Source organism: Rhipicephalus sanguineus, chromosome 8, assembly GCF_013339695.2.
Source record: "Rhipicephalus sanguineus isolate Rsan-2018 chromosome 8, BIME_Rsan_1.4, whole genome shotgun sequence".
Classification (NCBI taxonomy): domain Eukaryota; kingdom Metazoa; phylum Arthropoda; class Arachnida; order Ixodida; family Ixodidae; genus Rhipicephalus; species Rhipicephalus sanguineus.
The window spans coordinates 56,415,171-56,441,305 of record NC_051183.1 but is presented as its reverse complement, the minus strand read 5'-3'; the positions used below and the strand labels follow the sequence as shown (position 1 = coordinate 56,441,305).

At 47.2% G+C, this 26,135-nt stretch overlaps 3 protein-coding genes across 3 annotated transcripts in view; 2 read left to right on the top strand and 1 right to left on the bottom strand.

Annotated features, from left to right (window-relative positions):
• The window catches only part of LOC119403241 (cell division cycle protein 23 homolog), a 30,486-nt gene extending 24,229 nt beyond the window's left edge, over nucleotides 1–6,257 (bottom strand). Inside the window, 1 exon segment of the mRNA XM_049418239.1 lies at nucleotides 6,182–6,257. Within this exon segment, the coding sequence (XP_049274196.1) occupies nucleotides 6,182–6,257 (76 nt within the window).
• LOC119401958 (major heat shock 70 kDa protein Ba-like) lies at nucleotides 6,137–8,116 on the top strand. Its single transcript, XM_037668987.2, has one exon. The coding sequence runs from the start codon at nucleotides 6,256–6,258 to the stop codon at nucleotides 8,104–8,106; it is 1,851 nt and encodes a 616-aa protein (XP_037524915.1). The 5' UTR covers nucleotides 6,137–6,255; the 3' UTR covers nucleotides 8,107–8,116.
• A 6,760-nt stretch (nucleotides 8,117–14,876) lies between these two features.
• On the top strand, nucleotides 14,877–25,252 carry LOC119401957 (uncharacterized). Its single transcript, XM_037668986.2, has 3 exons — nucleotides 14,877–15,258; nucleotides 15,888–15,996; nucleotides 24,240–25,252. Exons 1-3 carry the CDS (start codon nucleotides 14,882–14,884, stop codon nucleotides 25,110–25,112), a joined length of 1,359 nt encoding a protein of 452 aa, XP_037524914.1. The 5' UTR covers nucleotides 14,877–14,881; the 3' UTR covers nucleotides 25,113–25,252.
• Nucleotides 25,253–26,135: the final 883 nt, after the last annotated feature.

The following is a 26,135-nucleotide window of genomic DNA, read 5'->3' as shown; positions in this document are numbered from 1 at the left end:
CACCACCAGATTGAGCTCCGCTCGCATCTAAAAATACGCCAGGCCTCCGCCAAACAACCAGTACAGTCACAGCGAAAGCTTGAAGAGTGGCCTTTAGGGTAACTTATACAAGTACACATGGATACGCATGCAAGATATCCCACTACGCCGTAAATCATAATTTTTGTGAAGTAGGGAAGTACCCACTACGCAATTAGGGCGGGAAGCCACACAGTCCTTGCGCAATTCGCATTGTGTGACACCTGGGTGATTTTTTTGCTCTTCCACCAACATATATATATATATTAACGCGATTCCTTGCCCGACATGACGCCTGTATATAGGTCTTTTACAGCGAAAGCTGTTATGAGATCACAACAACGGCCGTTTTTGGCGCCATAGTTGTCCGCCGCCGCCGCCGGTGTCCGTAACCGCTATCGCGCGAAATAAGAAAAAATATTCAGGACGGAACGGGGTTCGAACCTGGGCCCTCTGCATGGAACCACAGTATTCTACCACAGAGCCATGCCGGTTCTTTTTTTCTTTCTTTCATGGCATTTATTCAACATAGACATGACACTTGAAAGCAATTCAATATACAGACAAAGAACTAATATGTTGATTCTGCTCTTATCGCGACACAATGACGAACAGACGGCACTTAGAATTCGCAATGATCTCTGTAGCGAATACATCAATAACGGCCTTTTCTAATTATATGCTAGAACAACAGTAAGGATAAGCACTTCACCAATGCCGTATATCATTCTGGCTGATTTTCCATTCGCTCGTATACACCTCTTAGCTGAGTGGCCATCCTGAGGAAGTGGGCTGTTGAGGAAATTATCGGCTCTGCGTTTCTCTGCAACATGCGCCTCTTCCACAGGCTAAGTATTCCGATGAAAAGAAGCATGTCCAAAGGCACGTCATTACAACTCGCTTTCAAAAAATATCGCACGGAATGTGAATTTAGCACAATGTCTTTTTCAAGAGTTCGCTGGAGCACATCCCATAATAGGATTGCATATCTGCAACCTATGAAACAATGTTCAATTGTTTCTGGCGCATCACACAGAGGACATTTAATGGACGACACAAAAATGTCTCTTGAACGAAGGCAAGTCTTCACAGGCAAGGTATAAGAATGTAATAATTAAAAAAGAACGTTTTTATCGATGGTGTCAGCGGCATTTTAAAAGAGTTTCAAGCACCGGCATGGCTCTAGGGCATGATGTCCTAGAGCCATGCCGGTGCTTGAAACTCTTTTGCAAAAAGAGCCTATTCAGGCTTCATGTCGGGAAGGCAACACATTAACATATGTAATGTTGCGTGGTAGAAAAGTAAAATAACAACCAGGTGTAACACAACGCGAATTGCGCAACGAGTCGGTTGTTGAATGCTTCCAACCCATTACGAAGGGCTTTGCCATAATTCTTCATCGTCATCAGGCACAGCATCTACAAAATGCACGCAATGCCTTACAGGTTCCTAGCGCGTACCACGGTTCTCCGCAGAATGACGAGAAATGGCTAGTGGCTGCTTCCCTACTTCACAAAAATTATGATGATTTATAGCGTAGTGGGTTCCTCGCAAATGCACTTATATTGGTTGCCAAGGAAGCCCATATGGCCCCCCATGATCCATTTCCTCAGGGTCTCAATGAAGTTCTTTCCCTCTCTTTTTCTCTTTCTCACGTTAACGTATGTTATGTAGCGTGAAGGGAGAGTGAAATAACAATCGGGCGTCTTACAGTGCGACTTACGTAACTAGTGGGTCGTTTGAAGCTTCCAGCCCATTACAAAGGGCTCCGCGATAATTCTTCATTGTCATCAGCCGTCGCATCAACAAGAAAGAGAGAGATGAAAAAAGGAAGGCCGGGAGTTTAACCAGATATTAGCATCTGGTTTGCTACCCAGCACTGGGAAGAGGAAGTAGGGACAAGAAAGAGGGTCTAGAGAGAGGGGGGGAGAGGGGAAAAGAGGAGAAAAAAAACGCACGTACGCACACAGGATAAAAAACAACACACTCAGGGATGGCGTTCTGGTTACAATCGTTCAGAAAGGCAGGCCGATCGCAAGAAGCGCAGTAGCGCTTGCATGGCCTTCTGCGACGTTGCGCCCTGTCGATGGCGTAGAATTCTTTTCTCCGACAAAGGTCGGTCATCCAACTTGTTGAGCGCGTTGCAAAGGGATATTAGTCGTTGTGCACCATACTGTGGGCAGTCGCAAAAAAATATGTCCAATTGTTTCTGCGTCGCCACAGTGGTCACAGGCTGTGGTGTCGGCCATAGGCGTTGGTAAACGCAACGCCCAACCACAGCCTACACAAAAGGGTCGCGTCTACTTGGCGAGGCCTCGGTGGGACTTGAAGACTTAAGGTGGGGTCAAATTAGTGCAATCGAGCATGCCATTCCACTGCAGTGTGGTGCGTTGGCGAGCATGCAAACGGAGCTTCCGTGCAGCGTCGGTCCTAGTTCATGGTATTATGTGTGGTTAGCGAGCAGCTTGATCGGCCCGTTTATTGCCCATGATTCCGCAGTGACTGGGTAACCACTGAAAAGTGATTTGATGTCCTTTCTCAGTTATGTGGTGTATAACATCTGCTGTCTCTAGTACCAGCTGTTCGTGTGGCCCGCGGCGTAAGGCTGACAGTACAGAGACTTCAGTGCCGCCTTCGAGTCGCAGAAAATAGTCCACTTGTGTGTCGGTTGGTCATTGACGAATTGTAACGCTTTACGAAGGGCTGCCAGTTCTGCTGCCGTCGATGATGTTGCGTGAGACGTCTTGAATTTAATTGTCGTAACCAGGCCCAAAGCCAGGGAGGGGGACAGGGGCTAGCCCCCCCCCCTCCTTAGCTCTTCCAGCTTTTGCTGCGACTGTGCTGCGCTTTCCGCGCAGGTCTGGCGTCTTTTTGCAAAGGAGTTTCAAGTAACATCGTGGCTCTGTGATGAAATACTCGACTGCCACGCAGAGGGCCCCGGTTCAGATCCCATCCTGTCGTGGATACTTTTTTTTAACTTGAATTTTTCTCATTTTGCGCGATAGCGGTTACGGACACCGGCAGCGGCGGCGGACAACTACCGGCACTGCTGTTGTGATCTCATAACAGCTTTCGCTATAAAAGCATAGTCTCGATGGTGCAAACAGTGCGCGCGAGGCAATATGGTAGACACAATCGAGGCTTCGAAAGTAACCATTTTACTCAGAATCTTCATTTTGTACTTTTTGATACGAACCATTTATGCCACAACCACAAGCAATCTGAAATTTTAAGCAATCGATCGGTCGATCAGGCAGCTAGGCCACCGCCATGAGAGTCTTAAACACGGGGGCGCATCGCATTCCGAAAGTGATTCATATTAAAAACTACAATAGTATCGTGAGTACACAAATCTGCCTCAAGCTAGCTATAATTGTTTATAAAACAGATCTGGTACGGGCATCCCTTTTATCCCGTAATATGCTGGCAGACACGATATATGTCATTTCTTTATGCGCGCTGTGGTAAATTCTCAATTATAAAAAAAACTGCTTCAGCGGGACCGCTTCACCGCAGTTGTTTAAACCTATACCTTTAAATTCCTGGTATATTCTTTCTGGATTCCTATTCTTTATACGATATTGTGATAGGGACGCCTGCGGCAGCAGTGCTATATGTATTTGATTCCTAGCGATAATTTCGGGTAAACTCGCCATGTTCAGCGCAAAAAAAGGAACACGAAAACACAAGAAAGTGCACGACACAAGCGCTGTCTAACAACTGAAATTTTAATAGAAGAAACGTGTCATATATAAGCACAAAAAACACAAAAAACAAACAAACAAGAAACAAAAGAAAAAAGCCACAAAAAACCAAACAGAAAATCTTATCCCCCACCAGGCATGTACTCTGTATGCTGTAGATAGGTAATCTCAGGCTCCGTGAGAGCGATTGAAGGCTGGCTCACGCATCTGTCTCCTGCTTTTATAATTTCAAAAGCTTCAGCTATTTCACGCGTGCGCTGGTCCCTGTGCCTCATCATCACGGTGGTTTTGTTTAGCTTGGCTGCGCATCCGCACTGCCGGCAATGGAGGGAAAGATGCGTAGACGGTGTGCCTTTCAGAGAGCTAGCGTGCTCCCTTAGACGAACGTTGAGACAACGGCCCGTCTGCCCAATGTATGCACCACCACATGACAAAGGGATGGCGTACACCACTCCGCTCGCGCATTCAGTGAAACGCTTAGAGTGCTTCATAGTGCAACCTTCAGTGCTGTCAGCGGCCTGCCTCTTCTGCGCTCTTTTTTCAACTCTCGCGCAAACGCTCCCTAGCTTCTTGCCGGCGCGAAAAACAACATTCACGTCATAATGACCACCAATCTTCTTCAAACGGTGGGATACCGAGTGCAGATAAGGGATAACAACGAATTTTTTTCCCTTATCCGAGGGCAGAACCACTGGATCTAGACCCTCTTCTTTTCCTTCTTTTTTCAAGCGATGAAGCAATCGCTGTGATGCGGAAGCTAGGTCCAGGCGCGGGAAACCAGCCGCTTGCAATCTGTCAACCTGCCGTAAAAAACTCTCACGTACAGTGTGAGGACAGGACTTTTTTAAGGCCGAATTGAGACAGGACGTGGCCAATCCATTCTTTACAATTTTTGAATGAGCAGAGCGATAGCTTAACAAAGGTTTTGCGGAACGGGGGGAATAAGACCAGCATACATGATCCTTCTGGAACTGTAATGAAAGATCTAAGAATTGCAAGACATTGTCTCTTGGGATTTCAGAGGTAAAGCACAGACCTTTGCCCCTTTGCTTAAACATATCGCTCTGCTCATTCAAAAATTGTAAAGAATGGATTGGCCACGTCCTGTCTCAATTCGGCCTTAAAAAAGTCCTGTCCTCACACTGTACGTGAGAGTTTTTTACGGCAGGTTGACAGATTGCAAGCGGCTGGTTTCCCGCGCCTGGACCTAGCTTCCGCATCACAGCGATTGCTTCATCGCTTGAAAAAAGAAGGAAAAGAAGAGGGTCTAGATCCAGTGGTTCTGCCCTCGGATAAGGGAAAAAAATTCGTTGTTATCCCTTATCTGCACTCGGTATCCCACCGTTTGAAGAAGATTGGTGGTCATTATGACGTGAATGTTGTTTTTCGCGCCGGCAAGAAGCTAGGGAGCGTTTGCGCGAGAGTTGAAAAAAGAGCGCAGAAGAGGCAGGCCGCTGACAGCACTGAAGGTTGCACTATGAAGCACTCTAAGCGTTTCACTGAATGCGCGAGCGGAGTGGTGTACGCCATCCCTTTGTCATGTGGTGGTGCATACATTGGGCAGACGGGCCGTTGTCTCAACGTTCGTCTAAGGGAGCACGCTAGCTCTCTGAAAGGCACACCGTCTACGCATCTTTCCCTCCATTGCCGGCAGTGCGGATGCGCAGCCAAGCTAAACAAAACCACCGTGATGATGAGGCACAGGGACCAGCGCACGCGTGAAATAGCTGAAGCTTTTGAAATTATAAAAGCAGGAGACAGATGCGTGAGCCAGCCTTCAATCGCTCTCACGGAGCCTGAGATTACCTATCTACAGCATACAGAGTACATGCCTGGTGGGGGATAAGATTTTCTGTTTGGTTTTTGTGGCTTTTTTCTTTTGTTTCTTGTTTGTTTGTTTTTTGTGTTTTTTGTGCTTATATATGACACGTTTCTTCTATTAAAATTTCAGTTGTTAGACAGCGCTTGTGTCGTGCACTTTCTTGTGTTTTCGTGTTCCTTTTTTTGCGCTGAACATGGCGAGTACGTTCCAACTAGCCCAATTTGCCACCTTACTTCGGGTAAACCTTTATAGGAAGTAAATATATAGTTACTTCCTATAAAGGTCTGGTAATTAAGATAAAGAAAAATAACATGCATATACATGTTATTTTTCTTTATCTTACCAGACTTTTTCAATAGCTTCTGACTTGATCTATTATGTATCTTCTTTTCGAACATGCACCCCACTAAGACCGTTTACTCTCATAGTGGGCAAAGGCCATATATACACCACAAAAAAAACATCAGCGGTCGGACGGGTTTTAAAAAATGACGAAGTGTTTGGCGGAGCGCGCGCACTCGGTATACAGCGCGCCGAGGGCTGGAAGGCGCCGCCGCCGAAGGGGCGTTCGAAGAGATCCTCCGGCCCCCTTCAACGAGCCCCGGGTTCCGGTGAGTGCGCCGCCGCGCTGCTGAACCTCGGGTCCGGGCGGGCCGGCACCGCTGACTAGCAGCGGACCCCGAGGGAGTCCGCCGAAGTTCCACAGCTGCCATGGCCGATAAAGCGGCCGAGCCGGCCATCGGCATCGATCTGGGCACCACCTACTCGTGCGTGGGCATCTTCCAGCACGGTAAAGTTGAGATCATCGCTAACGACCAGGGCAACCGGACGACTCCCAGCTACGTCGCCTTCACTGAGACGGAGCGACTCATCGGCGACCCGGCCAAGGCACAGGTGGCCCTGAACCCGGAGAACACCGTGTTCGGCTCCAAGCGACTCATCGGGCGCACCTTCGACGACCCCAAGCTTCAGGAAGACCTCAAGCACTTGCCCTTCAAAGTCATCAACGACAACAATGCGCCCAAGATCGTGGTAACGTACAAGGGTGAGGAGAAGACCTTCAACCCGGAGGAGATATCGGCCATGATTCTTACCAAGATGCGAGAGGTGGCCGAGGCCTACCTCGGTCAGAAGATCACTCTCGCCTGCGTCACCGTGCCGGCCTACTTCAACGACTCGCAGCGTCAGGCAACCAAGGACGCCAGCACGATCGCCGGTTTGCAGGTGCCCAAGATACTCAACGAACCGACGGCCGCTGCACTGGCCTACGGCCTGGACAAGGTAACTAGCGGCGAGAAGCTCGTCCTCATTGTCGACCTCGGCGGTGGCACGTTCGACGTGTCCCTTCTGTCCATCAAGAACTCGCAGACGTTTGACGTGCTTGCGACGGCGGGAGACACGCACCTTGGGGGCGAAGACTTCGACAGCCGCCTGGTGGACTACTTCATCGCCGAGATCAAGCGTAAGTTCAGCGTGGACATCTCCGACAGGCCGCGCGCCGTGCGCCGACTGCGCACCGCGGCCGAGCGGGCCAAACGCATCCTCTCCTCAACCGCGGAGACTAGTATCGAGATAGACGCTCTCTTCGACGGCACCGACTTCTACACCAAGATCACGCGCGCCCGGTTCGAGGAGCTGTGCCTGGACCTCTTCAAGGTCATCCTGGGACCGATCCAGAGGGCGCTGGACGACTCCAAGATAGACAAGACGAAGATAGACGACATCGTCCTGGTGGGAGGATCGACGCGCATTCCCCGAGTCCAGAAGCTCGTCAAGGAGTTCTTCAACGACAAGGAGCCGTGTTTCAACATCAACCCAGACGAGGCGATCGCCTACGGGGCGGCCGTCAGCGCCGCCCTGTCGGCCGGCACCAAGGACGAGACCATCAAGGACGTCAAGCTTCTGGACGTGGCGCCGCTGTCCCTAGGCATTGAGACGGCGGGTGGCGTCATGACCAAGATCATCAACCGCAACACCAAGGTGCCGTGCAAGACTTCCAAGCCGTTTACGACCTACTCCGACAACCAGACCGGAGTCACCATCCAGGTCTACGAAGGGGAGCGTACCATGACCAAGGACAACCACCACCTGGGTCGTTTCGAGCTGACCGGCATACCGCCAGCTCCGCGGGGCGTGCCCAAGATCGAGGTCACCTTCGATATCGACCACAACGGCATCCTCAACGTGTCGGCCAGGGACGAGAGCACGGGGCACGCGCAGTCCATTTGTATAACTAACGAGAAAGGTCGGCTTTCTGACGCCGAGATTGAGCGCATGCTGAAGGAGGCAGAGTTGTACCGGTTGGAGGACATCGCGCAGAGGGAGCGGGTCGCCTCGAAGAACTCACTCCAGAGCTACGTGTTCAGCGTACAGCAGGCCATCAAGGAAGTTGTTAGCGACAAGATCTCGAGCGAAGAGAAGGAGAAAGTTCTGGGCAAGTGCAAGGAGGCCAACGAGTGGCTCGAGGACAACCAGAACTCGGCTGCGGCGGACATACAGGCGAAGCTAAAGGAAGTTCAGGAGGTCTGCTCGCCACTCATGATCAAAATGCACATGGGCTGAGGGAACGGCTGTGAAAACCAAAATGGCGGCGGCGTGCTCCGGCGTTCCTCGGTGGCCGGCGCGTCCCTTCCCTCTCGCCTTCCTCATCAGTTGTCCTCCCCGAAGCGGTCGAGTGAAAGTGAAAAGACACAAAATCCACAATCACCCGCTTGGTTCCTCCGAACCACGCGAGGCCCAACGTCAATGGGTAGTATAGACAAGGATATTGCGCGACCGAACTGTCGTTTCTTGTTGTGCGGGGAATGCAGCCCAGGGTGATGAGTGTAGCGAGACAGCACTTTCTGGCTGGACACACTCCCGAGTGTCGAACATTAAATTGTTGAAAATTATATAACTTATTTTCAAATCTTTTCTCTCTCTCTCTCTCTCTCTCTCAGAAACATTTGCGAAGCGGTTCTGTAATTTTGCGCGCTTCTCCGCACAACGTTCTTGCGCCCAGGAAAGTACCCTTTACAGGCGGCAAGAGAAATTTGTTGTGGAAGGCGCAATTCATTTCGGCGTCGGCGGTGAATCAAAATCCTTGTTCAGAGAAGAAAAACTTGGAGGACGCTTGAGCTTCACCTTCAAAAGTAGAACGCGATAGCGTAATCGGGCCTCGTGCGTATCGCCTTCTCAACTGATAGCCTAGCTTCGGTTCTCGGTGCACGCCTCAACCGTGCCGAAAGCAAACGAACGTCTGGTCGCGTAACATTGGCCGTTTCAAACTATCCTAGAATGCCTACTGCAAGTACAGTTGCGCAGTGCCCACTACGCTATAATTCTTCCTTTTGTGAATCAGCGAAGGGTCCACTACGCGTCCGTAAGGCAACACGCGAACATAACGCAGCTAGAGTTACTGTATATGCTATATACAGTGACTCTAAACGCAGCTATTCACTTTGTCGATGCTTTTGCAGCTCATGATGATTTAATATGTCTGAGCGCTTTGTAATGGGTGGGCCTTTAAAACACCCACTCGTTGAACAATTCGCATCTTTTGACTCCTGATGCGATTCTACGCTTCTGCCATGCAATATTACATACGTTAAGGAGACTCTACCCTTCCACTACGTGACATTCATATAGTGTTTTTTTTTTTTTTTTTCGAAGCTGTTTCAAGCAATTAATGGCGTGGCTCTGTGGCAAAACACCCGTTTGCCACGCAGAAGGCATGGGTTCGATTCTCGCTCCAATCAAGGATATTTATGATTTGTTTTATTTGCACCTTTCTCGATTTTTCGGTCACGGACAACGCTGATTTTTCGCTCCCAACCAACGACGCACACAGACAGACACATATATGGAAGTTGCACCCCTGTCCCCTTACACATGAAATCCTGGCTACGCCCTTGCTACGTACGACGAGGCAGTGAACTACAGATGCCACAAAAGTTAATTAGGGCATATAACAGAAACCTTACACGATCGTTTGCTGGTTGTGAAACCCATGGTTTCACGACCAGCTGTTATCACTGGATGCGCGACAACAGATACCATAATACACCGATTTAATTCATAAACTGAACTTATACGTGTGGCTGCTCAGTTGGCGTGGTGTATGGATATTAATAATAATAATAATAATAATAATAATAATAATAATAATAATAATAATAATAATAATAATAATAATAATAATAATAATAATAATATTCCGGGGTTTTACGTGCCAAAACCAGGATATCATTACGAGGCACGCCGTAGTGGAAGGCTCCGGGAATTTCGACCATATGGTGTTCTTTAACGTGCACTGACGTCGCACAGTACACGGGCCTCTACCATTTCGCCTCCACCGAAATGGGACCGCCGCGGCCGGGATCTAAGCCGCGACCTTCGGGTCAGTAGCCGAGCACGGTAACCACTGATCCTCCGCGGCGGACGTGGTGCACGAGATCCCACCCAGCTGTGGTCGGGTTTACAGCGGCTAAACTGGTCGGTGTCTGAACGTCAGAGTTAGGGAGCACGAACATTCTAATCGAAGCAATTTGTCGGCCCATTCCCGCTTGTGTGAGGCGATCGAGGTTTCCCAGTGTCTCCGTTCTCGCCAACAGCTCAGATGTTCTGGCCGGGGAGATAATGGGAGCTTACTGGATCAAAAATTAGCCGCGTATCTGCGTGCTTCGCTGCAAATATCGTCGAAAGACGATAGTCTTGTGCCGCCCGTACTACACGAGTCCTCCTCCTCTTTGTTGAACCGCCGCATCTGGCTCATAGCGTCGCATTTTCAGCGCAGCCTAAGAAACACTAGCATTTTCAGCGCAGCCTAAGAAACATTAGGGTCTTTAGGATTACTTATCTATATGTGTTTTCTAGTAAAGGAACACACCATCTAATACTTAGGTATTGATGTTGCCCCTCAGATATGCGTAATATTTGTTTTTGATCGATAATGTTCACAAGTATGAACGACCGTACTAGTTCAAGATGGCTGGGCGTTCAGAGAGTGGTTAAACTTTGGCCGGGTGGCTGAATCGGGTGACAGACAGACAGACAGACAGACAGACAGACAGACAGACAGACAGACAGACAGACAGACAGACAGACAGACAGACAGACAGACAGACCAAAATTTCTGCGTTTAAGTTCCCCAAGAAAGACTATCGTCTTTAAAAGAAAGGCGACTTGTGCGTAAGTGGTATGGTTTTACGCAAGTCCGAATTTGAATTTCGTACTTCCCTGCTGGATTAGAAATGGCTTTGCAGTGCCCTCGTGTTTGTTGTGTAAGGACTATATGTGAACCAACGCTGTCCGCGCACGTTTGGTGCGGCCGGCTTATGTATTTCCTGCTACTTTGCTGCGAGTAAAATCAGTTGCGAGTGACGCTCTTTCACAGTGCTTCTTCTTTCTGTTTGTGGTGCTTATAGGCGTCTAGGTTTTCTCGTAGTTATAATGTACCGACTAGCCCCGCCGCTGTTTCGAAGTGCAATGATTACGTGATGCTGACGTATGACAACGTCACGATCGGTCGAAATCACTTTTCACATCCGCCGCCATGACCGTAATTGGCGCTGGCTAACACTCGACCGCAGGGTTATTTTTCTTTTCTTTATGTGAATGAGGACGTGGGAACAGTCACCGTGCAGTGCAAATCAGGCGTGGCGCTTATGCTGTGCGGTCGCCTCCCATGGAAGGTGCACCTAACAATAATTCTTGGGGTTTAACTTCCCCAAACCACGATATGATTATGAGGGACACCGCAGTGGAGGGCTCCGGAAATTTCGACCAACTGGGAAGCACACGGGCCTTACAAGCATCTTCGCCTCCAGTGAAAATGCGGCCGCCGTGGCCGGGATTCGATCCCGCGACCTTCGAGACAGCAGTCGAGCACATTAGACCACCGTGGCGGGTGGGAGGTACGTGTACCTATCCCACCCATTTTTTGGGGGGCTATAGCTTGTACGCTTCAACTGGGACTACAAATAGCATTGGCCCGTCAATTCATCTCTAGGCTTCATATGGAATTGTGATTAACAAAAATCGAGCTCGGATATTCCCATTCACCTCGTTCACACGCGAGAGAGCCTGTACCGAAGTGCAGGGACGCCGGCAGACCACTACAGAAACTGGAAGCAATTTAAGTTCCACGGGCCACTTATGAGCTGCTGCTTCGTGAAGAAGCTGCATAAGTGGCTCGTGAAATTTTAGATGCGAAGCATCTTATGGCGGAGTTCAAACCGGTGGTGTGCGGCTGGACCAACCTTACTGCGCATGCGCAAACCCTCTCCACACACCTCCTCTCCACTCCTCCTATACCCCTCTCTCTTCCCCCTCTCCCTTCCCCCTCGCCACTCCCATTACCCATCTCCACTCCACTCTCCCCCTTTCCCCTCCTCTTATCCACTCCCCCTCTGAAACGCGGGCTCTACATGCCGAAACGCTGCTTCGCGTCGCCTCGTAATCCCCTTTAGTGGGAGATGGTGTGATTTTTTGACCGCGTGGGCAGAAAGAACTTCACGCTTTATAATATTTATAAATGTACCAGGAATCCAAACAGTGCAGAAGATCGGGGGAAGGTGCAAACTTGAACGACGGAAATCGTTGAACAGCTAGGGAGCGTATTTGGAGCCAGTTTTCCCGTGACGAAGACAAGTCTTCTTGTCAATAAGTGAAGGCAAGTCCTCGTGTGGATACATTGGTTCCATCGACACTGTCCCTATATGTTCAACGATTTTGGCAGGACGCGTGGTCAAAACAATAATTACCATGGAAAAGGGGGGAGGGGGTGTCTTCGCGTTTATTCAGGTCTATCAGCATTAAAGGGGATCTCCGGCGATTTTTTTAAAGTCCACAGATCTCAATAAAATTATGGACATATGTACCCTTCGGTACTCTGGCGATATATGCCAAATGATACGACTGCGAGTCATGAAGTTTTCTTGAAAATGAATTTTAAAGATTGGTAGCCAATTACAGAACCAAGCCTTTGAATGCAGGCCACCCTGCGTTTGCAGCGTTTGCTTCCTACCCTATACGGACGAAGCAATGTTTATAGATACTTTTGTTGGGATGAAATGGGTTCTTTCTTCAACCGGACGACGGTGACAATAAATGGCACCACAGATAACTGCTCGGTTTTATAAGCTGCATTGTGTGCACCAGAAAACGATGGGGGGGGGGGGGATCTGGTGTAGCGCTTAAGGCTCCAAGAAGAGAGCAATGAAGACCAAGGGTGTCTGTCGTTTCCTTCCAAGAGCGCTCTTCAGCAGAAGTGGCTTTGTTATGTTCCCTGGTAAAAATGCTTTTGTGTGTGCGGGGTATAATGTGACGTCATTGTGGACATTGTACAAAGCAACTGCCCGTTTCGATTTTGACACATTGTGTTTTTTTTTTTGTTATTTAATATTATTGAGAAGTCTCTATAAGCAAATTGATCCCCCTGTAAGCCAGAGTTCTCCTTTTAAATGCTCCGTGCTATATATATACTGACTGCGTTATTTGTGGCATCTAATTATACGCAGATATTACTGAAGTGGACGGAAAGGCTGGGCAAGTTTGAAAATTTGGTTGAAAGCGCACCGAAAAACACAGACCAGAAGAAGCAGACAGGACAGTGCTTACAGGACAGCGCAGTAAGCGCACTCCTGTCTGCTTCTTCTAGTCTGTGTTTCTCGGCGCGCTTCAACCAAATTTTCAAACATGAACGTAAACCAACTGGCCCAACTTGCCATCTTGCTGGGCAAGTTTATTTGGTTCATTGAGACCATGCTAATTGAAACAGAGAGCGTACTCAGCGGTTGCTTATTGGATCCTGGGGCACTGGCTCAACCCACTACCGGGGATTGACCATGAATCGAATCTGGAAGTTGTGAAGGAAAAAAAAAAGAAAAATGCAGAAAAAATAGCTTGTAAACGAATGAAAATATTACAGTGGTGGTTTCGTTTTTCTCATGAAAAATGTGAAATATGTGACTGCGCTGTGTCTAGGCTTTTGTCTTCAGCTGCGCTGTTGTCATTAGTCATATTGGATATAATTGTCCTTATGGATATAATATGGATAAGTCCTTATGGATATAATATGGATACGCCATATTGGATGTAATTGTCCTTATGGATATAATATGGATAATCCACATTGGATATAATTGTCCTTATGGTCGCCTTGAATGAGGTCGTTCATCTCTAGGCAAACAAAATTAAGTGCACACTTAGTTACAGCAAAACGTTTCTCTCTTTATGCTTTATTCTCTCCCTTGACAGACGTAAAGAAAATAGAAAAGAACATAGGATAGAATAGAAAAAGGTGGGGCACGAAGATGCTCGTCACTGGGAGATCTCACGATCTCTAAGCTGGGAATGGTGCGATGAAAGCGATTATAGATGCATTAGAAAAGTCCACAGATCATAAATATATAGCTAGCTTAATATAATTAATGTTCTCTCTACGAAAGAAAACTGGAAAAACAGAAAATTTTTGTCGATGGTGGACTTTAATTTGTTGCTTTAAAATCAGTATGTGTTCTTAGAACTTCGCGTCATTTCTGTTACGGTAAGACTTCACAAAATCTGATTGATGTAAAAAAAAAAAAAGAGAGAGAGAGAACAACTGGAAGAATTGTCAAACAGGGATAGACCCACATATATATTCTAAAAAATGGACGCGTTGGGCACGTAACGTAGATTTCCCTATGAACCCGCATCGAGAGCAGCCAGGGTTCTTTAACTACGCTCTAACAATGAAACCCTGCGAAAAACTCTAAAACGCCCAGCCAAGCGAGCTGCGGCGCCATTCGATCGCGATCTTGTTTAGACAACACCACGCACAGAAAATGCAACCCACCCCGCCATCAATCGATTAAACAGGGGCGCACATCAGTCGACGAAGCTCTCTAATTGAATCTCGGAACACTGTTCGTTTTAGTTCTTTGTTCCCGGGTTTTGCTACTTGTTTCGGTTTCGTTTTTGAGCGCTGTCCGCCTGAAAACGTATCTTTGGTTTGCCTTGCGTCGCCAGTACAGAAAAACAAACGGAAAATGCGGTTCAAGTTACGATAGTCACCAACGCAACCCAGCTGAATTGAAAAGAGACAAGTAAGGCTGTGTAAAATGCGCCCGCGATTAGAATGCAAGCGCACGCGCCACTTGGGCCCAGCGTAACCGCGCATTCACGGAGTCCAAACCCCACAGGAAGAAACCGCGCGATCTGCCGTTCCATTGGCCCTGCCGCGCGCGAAGTAACGACGTAATGAGTCCCACGTGACAGGCTTGGTCCAATCGTAGATTCGCAGGGGGTCGACGTCACTGCTGTGGGCTTTGCGCGCGAGACGAAAACGGCGGTTGGGGGTTTCGGAGGAGGGCAAATGGCCGAGAAAAAAACAAAGGAAAAAGAAAACGCAGCGCTCGGGCTCCGTGGTGGTGTTGACGCGCCGCCCGGAGTGTTTTACGTGAAAAAGATGGCCGCCGACGTTACCTTCTTCGTCGGCGAAGAATTCACCTCGTTCACTGAGCTGCACCGTCGCATACAGTCGTTCCAGCTGCGAAATTCGGTGCAGCTCTACATACGGAGCTCGCGCAAGATACAGGCTGCGCAGGTGCGCTCCACGGACGGTTACAACCCGGAGTTGAAGTTTGCCGAAATCTACTACGCCTGCGTCCGAGGCGGCCGCAAGTTTCAGACGCGTGCGAGCGCCAGTAGCACCACCACAGCTCGACACTACGGCAGGGCCGAACAGTCCAGGTGAGTGGATCCGGGAGAGGGGCTCGGTTGCTCTGATAGCCCGGATGATCAGCTGATAATAGCGCCGCTGTTGAGAGGTGACGCTCGGATGCCGGCGTAGTCCATTCCTCGCTGCGCGTAGGTTTTGTTTTCTAGCTGCGAAGTGGTGTCGGGTTTCAGTAGTCGCGATGTTGAACGTTCAACGCTGATGCTTCTGTGCCCGACGCGCTGTACCGATGTGACCGAAAGCTTCAGGATCTTCCGAACGTAACACAAGCGTACTGTACTGCCGCACTCGATGCGAAAACGGGAAGCCGTGCATTCGTGCTCTCGTGTTGCAATTGTCGCGTCCTACGTGCGGGTCTATAATTAATTCGCCGCTTCTCATGTGCTTTGCATGAGAACCGCCCTTCTATCGCGTGCGAAATTCGATATTCTGTACGTCCGCGCCGCTGTGACCTCGGCATTGTTTACACTTGACCGGTCATTCCTTAAGCGGTCGGATTTTATATTTAGAACAGCCCGATGCTGTAAGCATCCCACTGTGTGCAGTTCTCGCGCTATCTCGTTCTTGCATGCGTGCCGCGTACGTCGTGGCTTTCTAACTCTGTGTATTGTTCACGTATCGTTCGTTTCTTTCTTTTTTTCAGCTCTCGTCAGATCAACTGCCCGTTTCACATAAAGATCCGCTGTACGAGAGATGGCCAGAAGCTTTACATTAAGGACTTCAACTCTTCTCATAATCATGGGACGACTGAGGTACCTCAGATCTTGATTATCGGTTGCAAGCATGAATGGATGTTTGCCATTTGAAACGGGTGTGCCGCCGACAACGCATTCCTTTTGTTGTCAGCACTGTCAATACCCTGCAGGTCTCTGTAACGCATGCTTTCTGTTGGTGTCATTATGAGAGTCGTGATTAATCATGCAAGTTTTCCATGTGTTGCACACTGCTGGTCTGTGTAACACATGCTTTTATGAATGATATATAGCATGAAACGTGTATGTGTGGCTGGTTTAGCTTCATATGCTTAGCTTTTCTCACGTGCAACATTGCCTATTGGGGTCAGTGCATGTTATCACAAAGGGACAGTCTATCATTTTCAAGTGTTTCCTAATTGTTTTGTGGTGCTGTGAAAACCCTACCATTTGAAATGTTTGAATGCGCAACGTCTTTTTTTAGAAGCACGTTGAAAGTTCTATAGAACAGAGCTGTGTTATGCCTGCAACACGGCATGATTGTTTGACAGGACGGCAATGTGCTGTGCTGGCTAGAGTACCGCACTTTTTGTTAAACACTGAAGTTGTGACACAATAGCCACTCTCACCACGTTATCAGTTTCATAAGTCGTTAATAGTTGCTTTCTTCTCAGTGGTAGAGCATCGGACGCGTTATTCGAAGGTCGCAGCTACGGTCCCTGCCGGCGGCAAGTTATCTTTTAGTCCACTTTACTTTCTTCACATTTATATCCCAATTATTACAAATAACACCCCCTATACTTTCCTTGGCATTATTGTCTGTTAGTTCTCATTAATATTGTGTCTAACAAAAAAAAAAAAACGAGCCCTTAAATGTCATATTTGCTTTTTTCTGAAGTAACTTCCTAATATGGCAGCACACATAGTCGTTTTGTTGGCGGTGGTGCTGAAAACCAGCACTTTTGTTGAACAGCCTAGCAGGCACTCTAGCTGTCGTAAGGAATGCCTAAAATGACTGAAACGTTGGCAAGTTGGTGGATATTCAGGGCGTCAAGGATTGGTTGCACCTTTAAGGTGTGCCCGTGTTATCACAACATGTTAGTATTGTGATGGCGCTGGTGTTGTGTATGAACAGTGCAACTTAACACTCACGTCTGTCGCTGTGGTAGAATTACGATGCCTGGCTGAGGACCTGAAGGTCGTGGGTTCGATCCCAGCGCTCGCATTTATATGGAGCCAAAATGCTAGTGGCCCGTGTACTGTGCAGTGTCAGTGCGCATTAAAGAACACCAGATGGTTGAAATTCTCGGAGCCCTCCACTACCGTGTGCCTCATAACCATATTGTGGTTTTGCCATGTAAAACCCCAGATATTATTATCCGCTTAACGCTAATAGCAAAAGAGACGAAGAAAATATAAAATCTATTTTCTTAGTGCATCTCACCTGTTGCCCATGTTATGTCGTGCCGCCCAGAGATAGCTGGAAAGAAATGAGTTTCATCAATGTTGTGGCAACCTCAGCACACCTTAAAAGAATAACTGATTCTTTACGTTATAGATGTAATGGTGCCCCTTGCAACGCTCCTATGATGCTACCTGCAGTGATTGTGTATGTCGGTATGTCAAGAAGAAGCATTTGCCAACCCATTGAGCTCCCACTCCTTTGTCTGCTTCAAGGCAAATCAAATCAAAATGTGTTTTATTGAGACGTAATGACAGAGAATGCATACAGAACACGTGAACCAATGGCCTACATGGCTAGTAGCTGGTCCAACATAGAAAGTACGTAACAGCTAGCAATGCACATGATTGGTCATGGAATGATAGGTTTTATGCATACGTATGTTTTAATGACATACAAATTTGTCTATGAAAGAAAAGGTGTTACGGTTTACAAGACAAGAAAAAAAGTGTTTGCAAGTACGGTGTAGCTTTTATTTCTAGAGGCACTGCAGTGATCCAGGTTACAGTTCCGAAGAATTCTAGCAATCATTTGCTGTAAACGTTGTTATAGAGCGGACGGTTTAACTTAAGAAGATTTACGTGCCTGGTTTTTGCACACGTGAAGTTGAATATGGTGTTCAGTAGTAGAAAGTTTGTGTGCAGTATTTTGGGAACTAAACAAGGCAGTACCGCTTTTCAACCCACGTTAACTAGAAATAAGAACAAACTTCCTGTATGATGCAAAAGGGGGCTAGCAAGCAGGTAGATCAAAATTTTAAGCAATGCATCGTTGTATGTATAAGCCAAGTAACTTCCTGCTCGAGTTCCCAATCATGCAATGGCACACCATTTTGTTTGGGCTGTTCTACCATCAAACGACACTGCATGCTGGTTTTGCTGCACATAAAACATGCAATTCCTTGCTTGCGGAATGGCCCGGTGTCAGTGGGACACCCCGCTTTATTCCCACCAAAATACTGACACATACTTCAAGTTCTGGGCAGTCCCTTTGAGTTGAAGCCAGTTGAAACAACAAGAGAGCAAATGGTAGTTTTGCTGTAAACAAATGCACTGTGGGTTAGAAGTGCTGCTCCAAACTGCACTGAACTGCTCCAAACTGCACCGAACTGCTCCAAACTGTGCCAAACAGCTCCAAAAGAGAAATGCTGCTACATGCTGCTCCAGACTGCAAGCTTTGTTAGTAACGGCTCCGAAATGGCGCTGGGAAGCTGAAAACAATGAACCTTAATCATGTGACCATCCGGTGAGCCTAAGCGAAACCAAAAAACAAGTTGTATACTGTCATCTAGTATGGAGCTGGTATATACTAGCTGCATACTAGCATATTGACAATGTTACAGGCACTGGCATTGTCGATATGTCTGATTTAGCTGTATATTTGTTCCTGGCAAGCTGACTATTTTGGTGAAATGTGTACGAGGTTAGTTAGATATCTTACTGATTACTAACTGCTGCTGTGATGACTGTTATCTGTTAATAATTACATTTATCACTGTATCAGCTTTGACCTCATTTGTGCTCCAGGAACTGGCACTTTAACTTTATAGCTCATTTAGGTGTTTTTTTTTTGTTTACATTTTCAGTGTAGGCTTTTTTTTGGTAAAATGTAAAAATAACAGATTGCTGTGACCTCGTACCAATTATAAACCGCTGCTTCGGTGACAATTGTATGTGATTGGGGTTACTTTTATAATTTGGTGCTCAGCTCAATTCTGCTCTGCTCATCTTGCCAAGTGTTCAATGACCATACATGTGCTTAATTATTTGTTTCTTGCAATTTGCAGTGATTGTTGTATCTGCTATATATAAATATTGATATTTATGAGAAGCTTAAATGTTGCTTTAAACTCCAGGAGTCGTTCGGAATATTTTGGCATTTGCTCCGAAAACACTGATAGCTGCTCCTAAGCAGCAATTTTTCTGCTCCAGAATCTGCTAGAAAAATCAGAATTTCGCTTCCATCACTGTGCACAGCTTCCATTTTTGCTTTGGCTTGATGAAATCAATTCTGTCACAAAAATCTGTAATGTCCCGGCCTGTGCTACCTTTCATAGTCTGTAATGAAACGCCTGCAGTTTTCCCCGTTTCATTTTGTAAACCGATATATTGTTATTGCATTGAGTGCAAAGTCCGTTACAGCATGAATCATATCGTGGTTTTGGCACGTTGAAGCCTTGAAATTATTCAACGATTTCTAATGATTGCATGCATTTAGCTAGGACATCCTTGTAATTGGAGCAGCATTGCTCGTAACTACAATGCATGGCCAGTTTCTCCCAGTTCTTAAATTTTTCACATCACATTTCAGTGCAACAACTGTGTTTCACTACTAAGAGAGTGCACATGGCTCTTCAAGCAGTCATCATGTAAAATCTGAAATGTGCATTTGAGGAGTCCATTTTCGTTTGAACACTTTCAGGTACATCACACACGATGTACGCTGGCTGGTTAAGCAAGTGGGACATTTTAAAACAGCGCAAATAATGGGATATGGAATAATCCTTTGCAACACGCATTGTGATCGACTGTCTATAAATGCCTGAAATTTACATAATTTGATGGCAAAGTTCTGGAGACTAAACTTTCTTAAGAAAGTGGAAGTGTTAGAATACATTGTACTGCATTGTGTAGCAATTATAAGAGTTAATTGCGATTGCGACCTAAGTAATTATATAATTACTGTACAGTCAGTCATGCCATATTTATTCACAAACCGAATTCAGTGACCCACTCGAATTACATGCAATAGTTATCTGCTGGTAGCGAGCATTCCAGAAAGGTCAAAAAATAATTTGAAATTTCTGCCAAAATGCCCCATGTCCAATGTCTCGTTAAACGTGGTACTGCTTTCACCGAAGTGGTTGCGTGTAGCAAAATAGTTGCACCAGAAGTGATATAAAGGAACTTTAGGCAATGGGAATGCTTAATTTACCGTTAGCTTGATGTTTGCGGTCTCTTCCTTGCCACTATGCGCAGAAGTGGCAAAAGTAAGTCACGTCGCCAAATTATGACCCTGCATCGCAAAGGGATGAGGCAACACACCACACAGGCCCTGTGTCATGTATTTCTGTATTCCTTCCCGCTGTTTGCAGTATTACGTTGGTGTCACGTCTTTGTACCTACAAGCCCGGCTTCACACCATTTCGAAGAGAATTCTGTTAAAATTCATGATTACAATTATGAGTCATCACTTCTAACAGGCCGTTCTGTTTTATTTCCCACTTGTGCTTCAATTTTTTATGGCACTGGTACACGTTTTTCTGAAGCAAAGATGATCCCAGTGCCTGCGTGCATGACTGAGTTAGATAAAGAAGCCAGATATTAGCTGTGTCATTGAGAAGATGCGTTGGAAGAGTTGACTTCTCCCACAGTTGTGTCAGGTGCTTTTCAGATTGAGCAGGAGGCATTTGAACCCGGGCCTTCTGCATGTTCTTTTTTTCATTGAACAGTCACGCATCTCAGCCAATCCGGTTGCCATCTTGCCACGATATTATACCTTTATGCACCCCTCGTGCTGCTTTGCAATGCCAGTTTTTCTTTTGCGTTGAATTCGACCACCCGCTTTGAACGTCCCATCATGCAGAACATCCAGCATGTTCCTGGTATAGGTGGCAGCAGGTTCTAAAGGCCACGCTATCCCAGTGCTGCCTAACTTCCTCTGCCTTTGCCAGCATTGACACAAGCGGGCTGTATTGCAGTGCCCCCTAACGTTCCGTGTGAAAACGACCATAGCGTTTTACCGGGTGTGCTGCCTCGACAGGGCTGTGCGGTGGCACACGTTTTTGCTAGTAGCGACACAAGCGATAACCACTGCGTCTGTTTATCGTTGTCATGAACCGCTGTGAAAGAAAGAATATCGTTTGTACGCGGAATGTTAAAGAGCACTGCAATCACAGCGCACATAGGCGCGCAAGCGGGCATGTCACGTGGTATTTTTTTTTGTTTCGCGGGCATATGGCGGTAAGGAGAAAAACACTAATACTTAATACGTATGAAGTTAGAAACTGTCTAACTGGACGTTTTGCGAGCTGGTGAACTACTTTCTCATTGGAATTTCTTGCCCAGCTTCATTGCTTCAAAAGTTAGTTAATTAAACATGCCTAATTAGGCAATTAAGAAGAACACAAGAAAAGATTCGTGCCAAGCAGTCAGCGAGTACTTTTATGCTGTACTTTCTGGCTTTGAGCCAAGCGTTATGAGGCGGATCGACGTGTTTTTGTAAGTGTAGTAGTGGTGTGCACATTGCGGCTTACCAGGCACATCGACAACACTGCCGTTTAAAGGGTGACTTATGGTGCGATGTAATGGCAGCCCTCAGGTTACAGTACGTACGTCAGTATTATCGAAACTAAGCGCACTTTATGGTGCAATCATGTGAGTATCCTGCGTAATTTTCATTAATATATTGCTCCAGGGTCGAGCAATGCTTCAATATAGCTTGCTGAATCATAGGAATACAAATGTAATGTTTATTACACTGCTTTAAAAGCAGAGCCAACAATGGAACCACAGACGTTAATCTCATATGATACCTGTGTTGTAGGAGTACATATAGTATTGCTTTCTTTTAAAATTAGATAGCCAGCACCACAAACACAATTGACATTGCACCGACATTATGCCTGCATAGGCTGTTTTTCCAAACCAGTCTATACACCTGGCATGGCTCTGTGGTAGAATACCTGACCTCCACGCAGGACGTTTAGGTTCGATTCCTGCCGGAATCTTAATATTTATTCTTGGCGTTCGTCAGGTCAACGATGCCAATGTCGGTTTTTCTTAACTCTTTCGCATTTACATTACAAATGTCCATTCTCGCTGTTCCTGGGAAGATATAAACTGCCAATCACCTGTGGCGCATACCCGTACACCGCGGCCCATGGAAAACGGGTAGGCGGCTAGTAGATAGACAGACAGACAGAAAGAAAGAAAGAAACGCTCAAAGTGCCAAAGGTTCGCTAACAGATGCTTTCCGTTTAATAGTGTGACGTTCTCTAGGCAGTAGTCAGCAACATGCATTTGGTCATGTCGTCATAGAGTGCGTCGGCGTATTTTAAAACTCTGGCTAGAGGTAGCTGGGGCACCCTGTGTAGGTGAATTATTCTTTAGTATGCAGAACTATGAGGAAAAGAAGGCGACAGGGCAGATCATTCAATAAGAAATATTTAATTTTATTGTTCAGATGGTAGAAATTAAGCATAATAATGTCGCTGTGGTAACAACAAAAAGATTTCTTCCTTTAAATGCAGAACCAGCACTTTACTCATTCTTTCCTAAAACAGTAAAAGATTGGAATAATTTATTAGATGACTTCGTAAATATTAGAGATAATTATTTATTTTTTCTATGTTGTGAAATCACTCTTGAATTAACAAATGTACTAAATGTCTTGAAAATGTATTTGTTGAACCATACTTACGTTTTCTTTTGATAATGTTACAGTGATCTTTGTACACATGTGCATATGTATATATGTGTAACATATTCTTTTTTTACTGGTTATGTTCTTGTCCTCCCCCCCCCTTCCCTACGTAATGCCTCTATGGCGATGTAGGTTATCTGTAAATAAATAAATAGAATAAATAGGTGGCAAATGTGACGAGCAACATAGCCACAATGGCGTGTGGGCGTATGCTTCCTTTAAAGGGGTCATGAACCACTTTTCCAAGTAATGATCTAATGACCTTAGTATCGGAGTTTACTGCCTCCCGAATCGATTGCTGCAAAAATTTCTCGAATCCGTCAAGAATCAGCGGAGTTACGGGGGTTTGGCGCACGCTCTCAGCGCTTTCTCTCTTTTCTCGTGCCGATGAGCGCACTGCAAGCTAGACAGGGAAGGACGGCACGGGGGTAAGAAGTTACGTCAGCACGCGTCATGAAACGCGATTGCTCTCCCGCTGTGATTCGCATGCGCGAGTGCGGCTACTGTGTAAAGTTAGCAGACTGAGGAGTGCGGCACGGGCAAGTGGCGGCACCCCGTGGCAAGAAGCGCGTCTCATCCGGCTATCGGCCAATAAGCATGCTATGCCTCCGCGATGTCAACGTACAGGCGCCCCGCCCACCGACGAGTGTGAGAACCAGCCTCTGTTTGAAAAGAGGGCGCCTGAGGAAACGGCAACTTCGCGCTCCGCTTGTGGCCTTCACGCGGTGCGCGCGACTGTAATATTTTGCAGAGCAGTTCATAGACGTGTCAGCTTTCCACAGGTTGTGTTTTTTCAACAAGCCCAAGGGGGTGCTTCATGACCCCTTTAAGGTGTCTTCATGTGTGTGTATGCGGGCTCCCATCTAGCTGTTAGTGGGCTGGCTTGTTGTTGGTAGGGAACGACAGGCAATTCTACTGTTCTTGACGTATGTCGCCATGCAGCAGGTGCTGTGGCCACTCTCGGTGGCAAACGTGCAAGTGGCATTTAGTGTAGGTGCCGTTGCACTTTCCAGACATAAAAAGGTGGAAAGCCACACATGTCAAATTGGAAGCTGATACAGCTGACCATGTTCAATGAATGGGACCAGTGTTTTGGAGCAAAAAGATCTGAAACTCATCAACATGCTTTTACTGTGCTTATGTAGCAGGAGGGCTGGCTTTCTGAGATTTGTAAGGATGAAATATAATGGTATTGAGAAATCGCATGCACGATTTGTGTGATAGGATTGCTGCACGTGTGTTGGCATCACAGCAATTGCCTTGCGATGAGCTAAGGAACAGGTGCTCCTTGATCGGTACTTTTTGTGTCACTGCATTGCTACTGCTTAGTTGCCTTAATTATATCAGTGGCGCTCCGTCTTAAATGCCGCAATTCGTCTTTCGATTAGCGTATTCATTCTGCTTCTTCACCTCGCAGCAAGACGCCGTTCTGTCAAGGAGCCGCACCCGCCACTACTGGCCGAGCGGCGCGAGAGCGCCGAGCTCGCCACCCACAACGTCGTCGTCACAGGCAACGCCTCCCACCACGTCCAAGCCCAAAGCCAGCATCATCACCACCATCGCCTCCAAGGACGGTCACCGGCAGGTGACAGTCCCGCTGTCCTCGGACGGCACGCTCCCCAAGGACCCCGTTCTTTTCCAGCTGCTCAGTTCGCCGCAGCCATCGTCCCTCACCTTCCAGAATCTCTTCTTCGTGCCAAAGAACAGCGCCGCCGGCAACAGCCTTCCCACTCCGCACCCAGCCATCGTCTTCCAGCCCAGCACCAACCTCGGCCGGTCAAATGACGGGGTCGTCATGAAAGAGGAGCCGACGGACAGTGACGACTGCGATGTCTACATCGAGCCTGAGTGCATCCTGCAGTACGACGAGGACAAGTGCTTCGAGCTGTGCACCGCCGACACCAAGGACGGAGTCTGCGGTCCGAGCCTGAGACTCGCTGCCGCCAGCCCCACGTCCAACTCCGACTGGAAGCCGGCTCACCGGTGCGCCTCACACGTCACATCCAATGGGGGCACCAACTCCGGCGTGGTCCTGCAGGCGCTCAAGGCGGTGTTGAATGGGGAGCGTAACAATGCCGCCGCAGAGAAGCCCAGCAACGACAGTGGAGAGCCGGTCGCAGAACGTTACGTGGTGGGCCGGTCAGACATCGAGGCGCTGACGCGCTTCTGCAACCACTGCGGTGCGAAGTCCCTGGAAATGAGGAGCGAGAACCAAAAGGATGGGTCGCTCCTGGTTGCTTCCGTGTGCAAGGGCGGCCATCGGGTGGAGTGGAGGTTTCAACGTCTATAGCTGTGCCCTAGGTGGACGTTTGTACACGACGTCTCTTTTTCTACGGTACGCATCCAGTTTTTTCACGGACCCAAGTGCGTTTTTGCGCAATCTTTCTTGACACTGTTGTGTATAAAAGAGGGAAGCGTGATGCAAGGAAACGGCGTGCCCGCCCACTAGTCAGCCCTCGTGTTGTCCGCCTTGTCGCCGTGTTTTTTGTTGCGAGATAGCCGAGCTGTTGGGTGTGTAACTGATACGCCTGGTCACATGTGGGCGTGACACATCTCACGAGTTAGTACGAAGAACACCGTCACGTCATCGTCACAAATCCAGAGTTGCATCACATCCACATGGCGCGCTTAATTTCCTCTGTCCTGTCTGTCGCTAGGGCTAACTTATATACGTAGGTACCATACGTCTCGTAATGCTGTTTGTGTGTTTTTTGTTTATGCTGCACATTGAGTGATAGAAGGTTTGCTTGATTTTTGAATGGTGAGAGTCAATGCATTTTATTGGTAAGAATGAATTGAGGATTTCTAGTTGTGACCAAAGTTGATTTTTGAGCTTCTTTTCCTTAGCCTCGGATGAAGTTTAGACCCACCGTGACAGTCACTTTCAACTTCCTTTTCGCGATTTCGAGGTGGCAATTCTCGGCTGTCTGAAGCCAGCTCCTAGAGTTATGGAGCAGGGCTCATTTCATTCTTGTCAAGGTCATTATCCGGTCATATGACTGGTCGTATCATAATTATGTGTGTATTTATGTCATAATCGTGAATCTCTCCTCTCAGTCTGCAGGAGGCAAGTTTTAAGGACAAAACTGCAATCTCTCTTGATTAGCAATAGCAAGTTGAAATCACTTGTCACTAAAGCGCATATTTCTTTGGTGCAATGCATTTTGTGTCCATATCGCTGTTTACAACAAGCTCTGAGTTGCGTAATTGATAATTCTGCACTTTCAACAAATTGTCATTGCTGGTCACGGTCACACGTTTGCTGGGCTTTCCAAAGAAATGTAACTTGGGCAGCTATTGCTTTCCTCTCAGT

Bases quoted from the DNA above. Each gene is read 5' to 3' on its own strand.
- LOC119401958 (XM_037668987.2), top strand. From the start codon at position 6,256: ATGGCCGATAAAGCGGCCGAGCCGGCCATCGGCATCGATCTGGGCACC.
- LOC119401957 (XM_037668986.2), top strand. From the start codon at position 14,882: ATGGCCGAGAAAAAAACAAAGGAAAAAGAAAACGCAGCGCTCGGGCTC. The intron at 15,259-15,887 runs GTGAGTGGATCC...TCTTTTTTTCAG, and splicing joins GGCAGGGCCGAACAGTCCAG to CTCTCGTCAGATCAACTGCC. The intron at 15,997-24,239 runs GTACCTCAGATC...TTCACCTCGCAG, and splicing joins ATAATCATGGGACGACTGAG to CAAGACGCCGTTCTGTCAAG.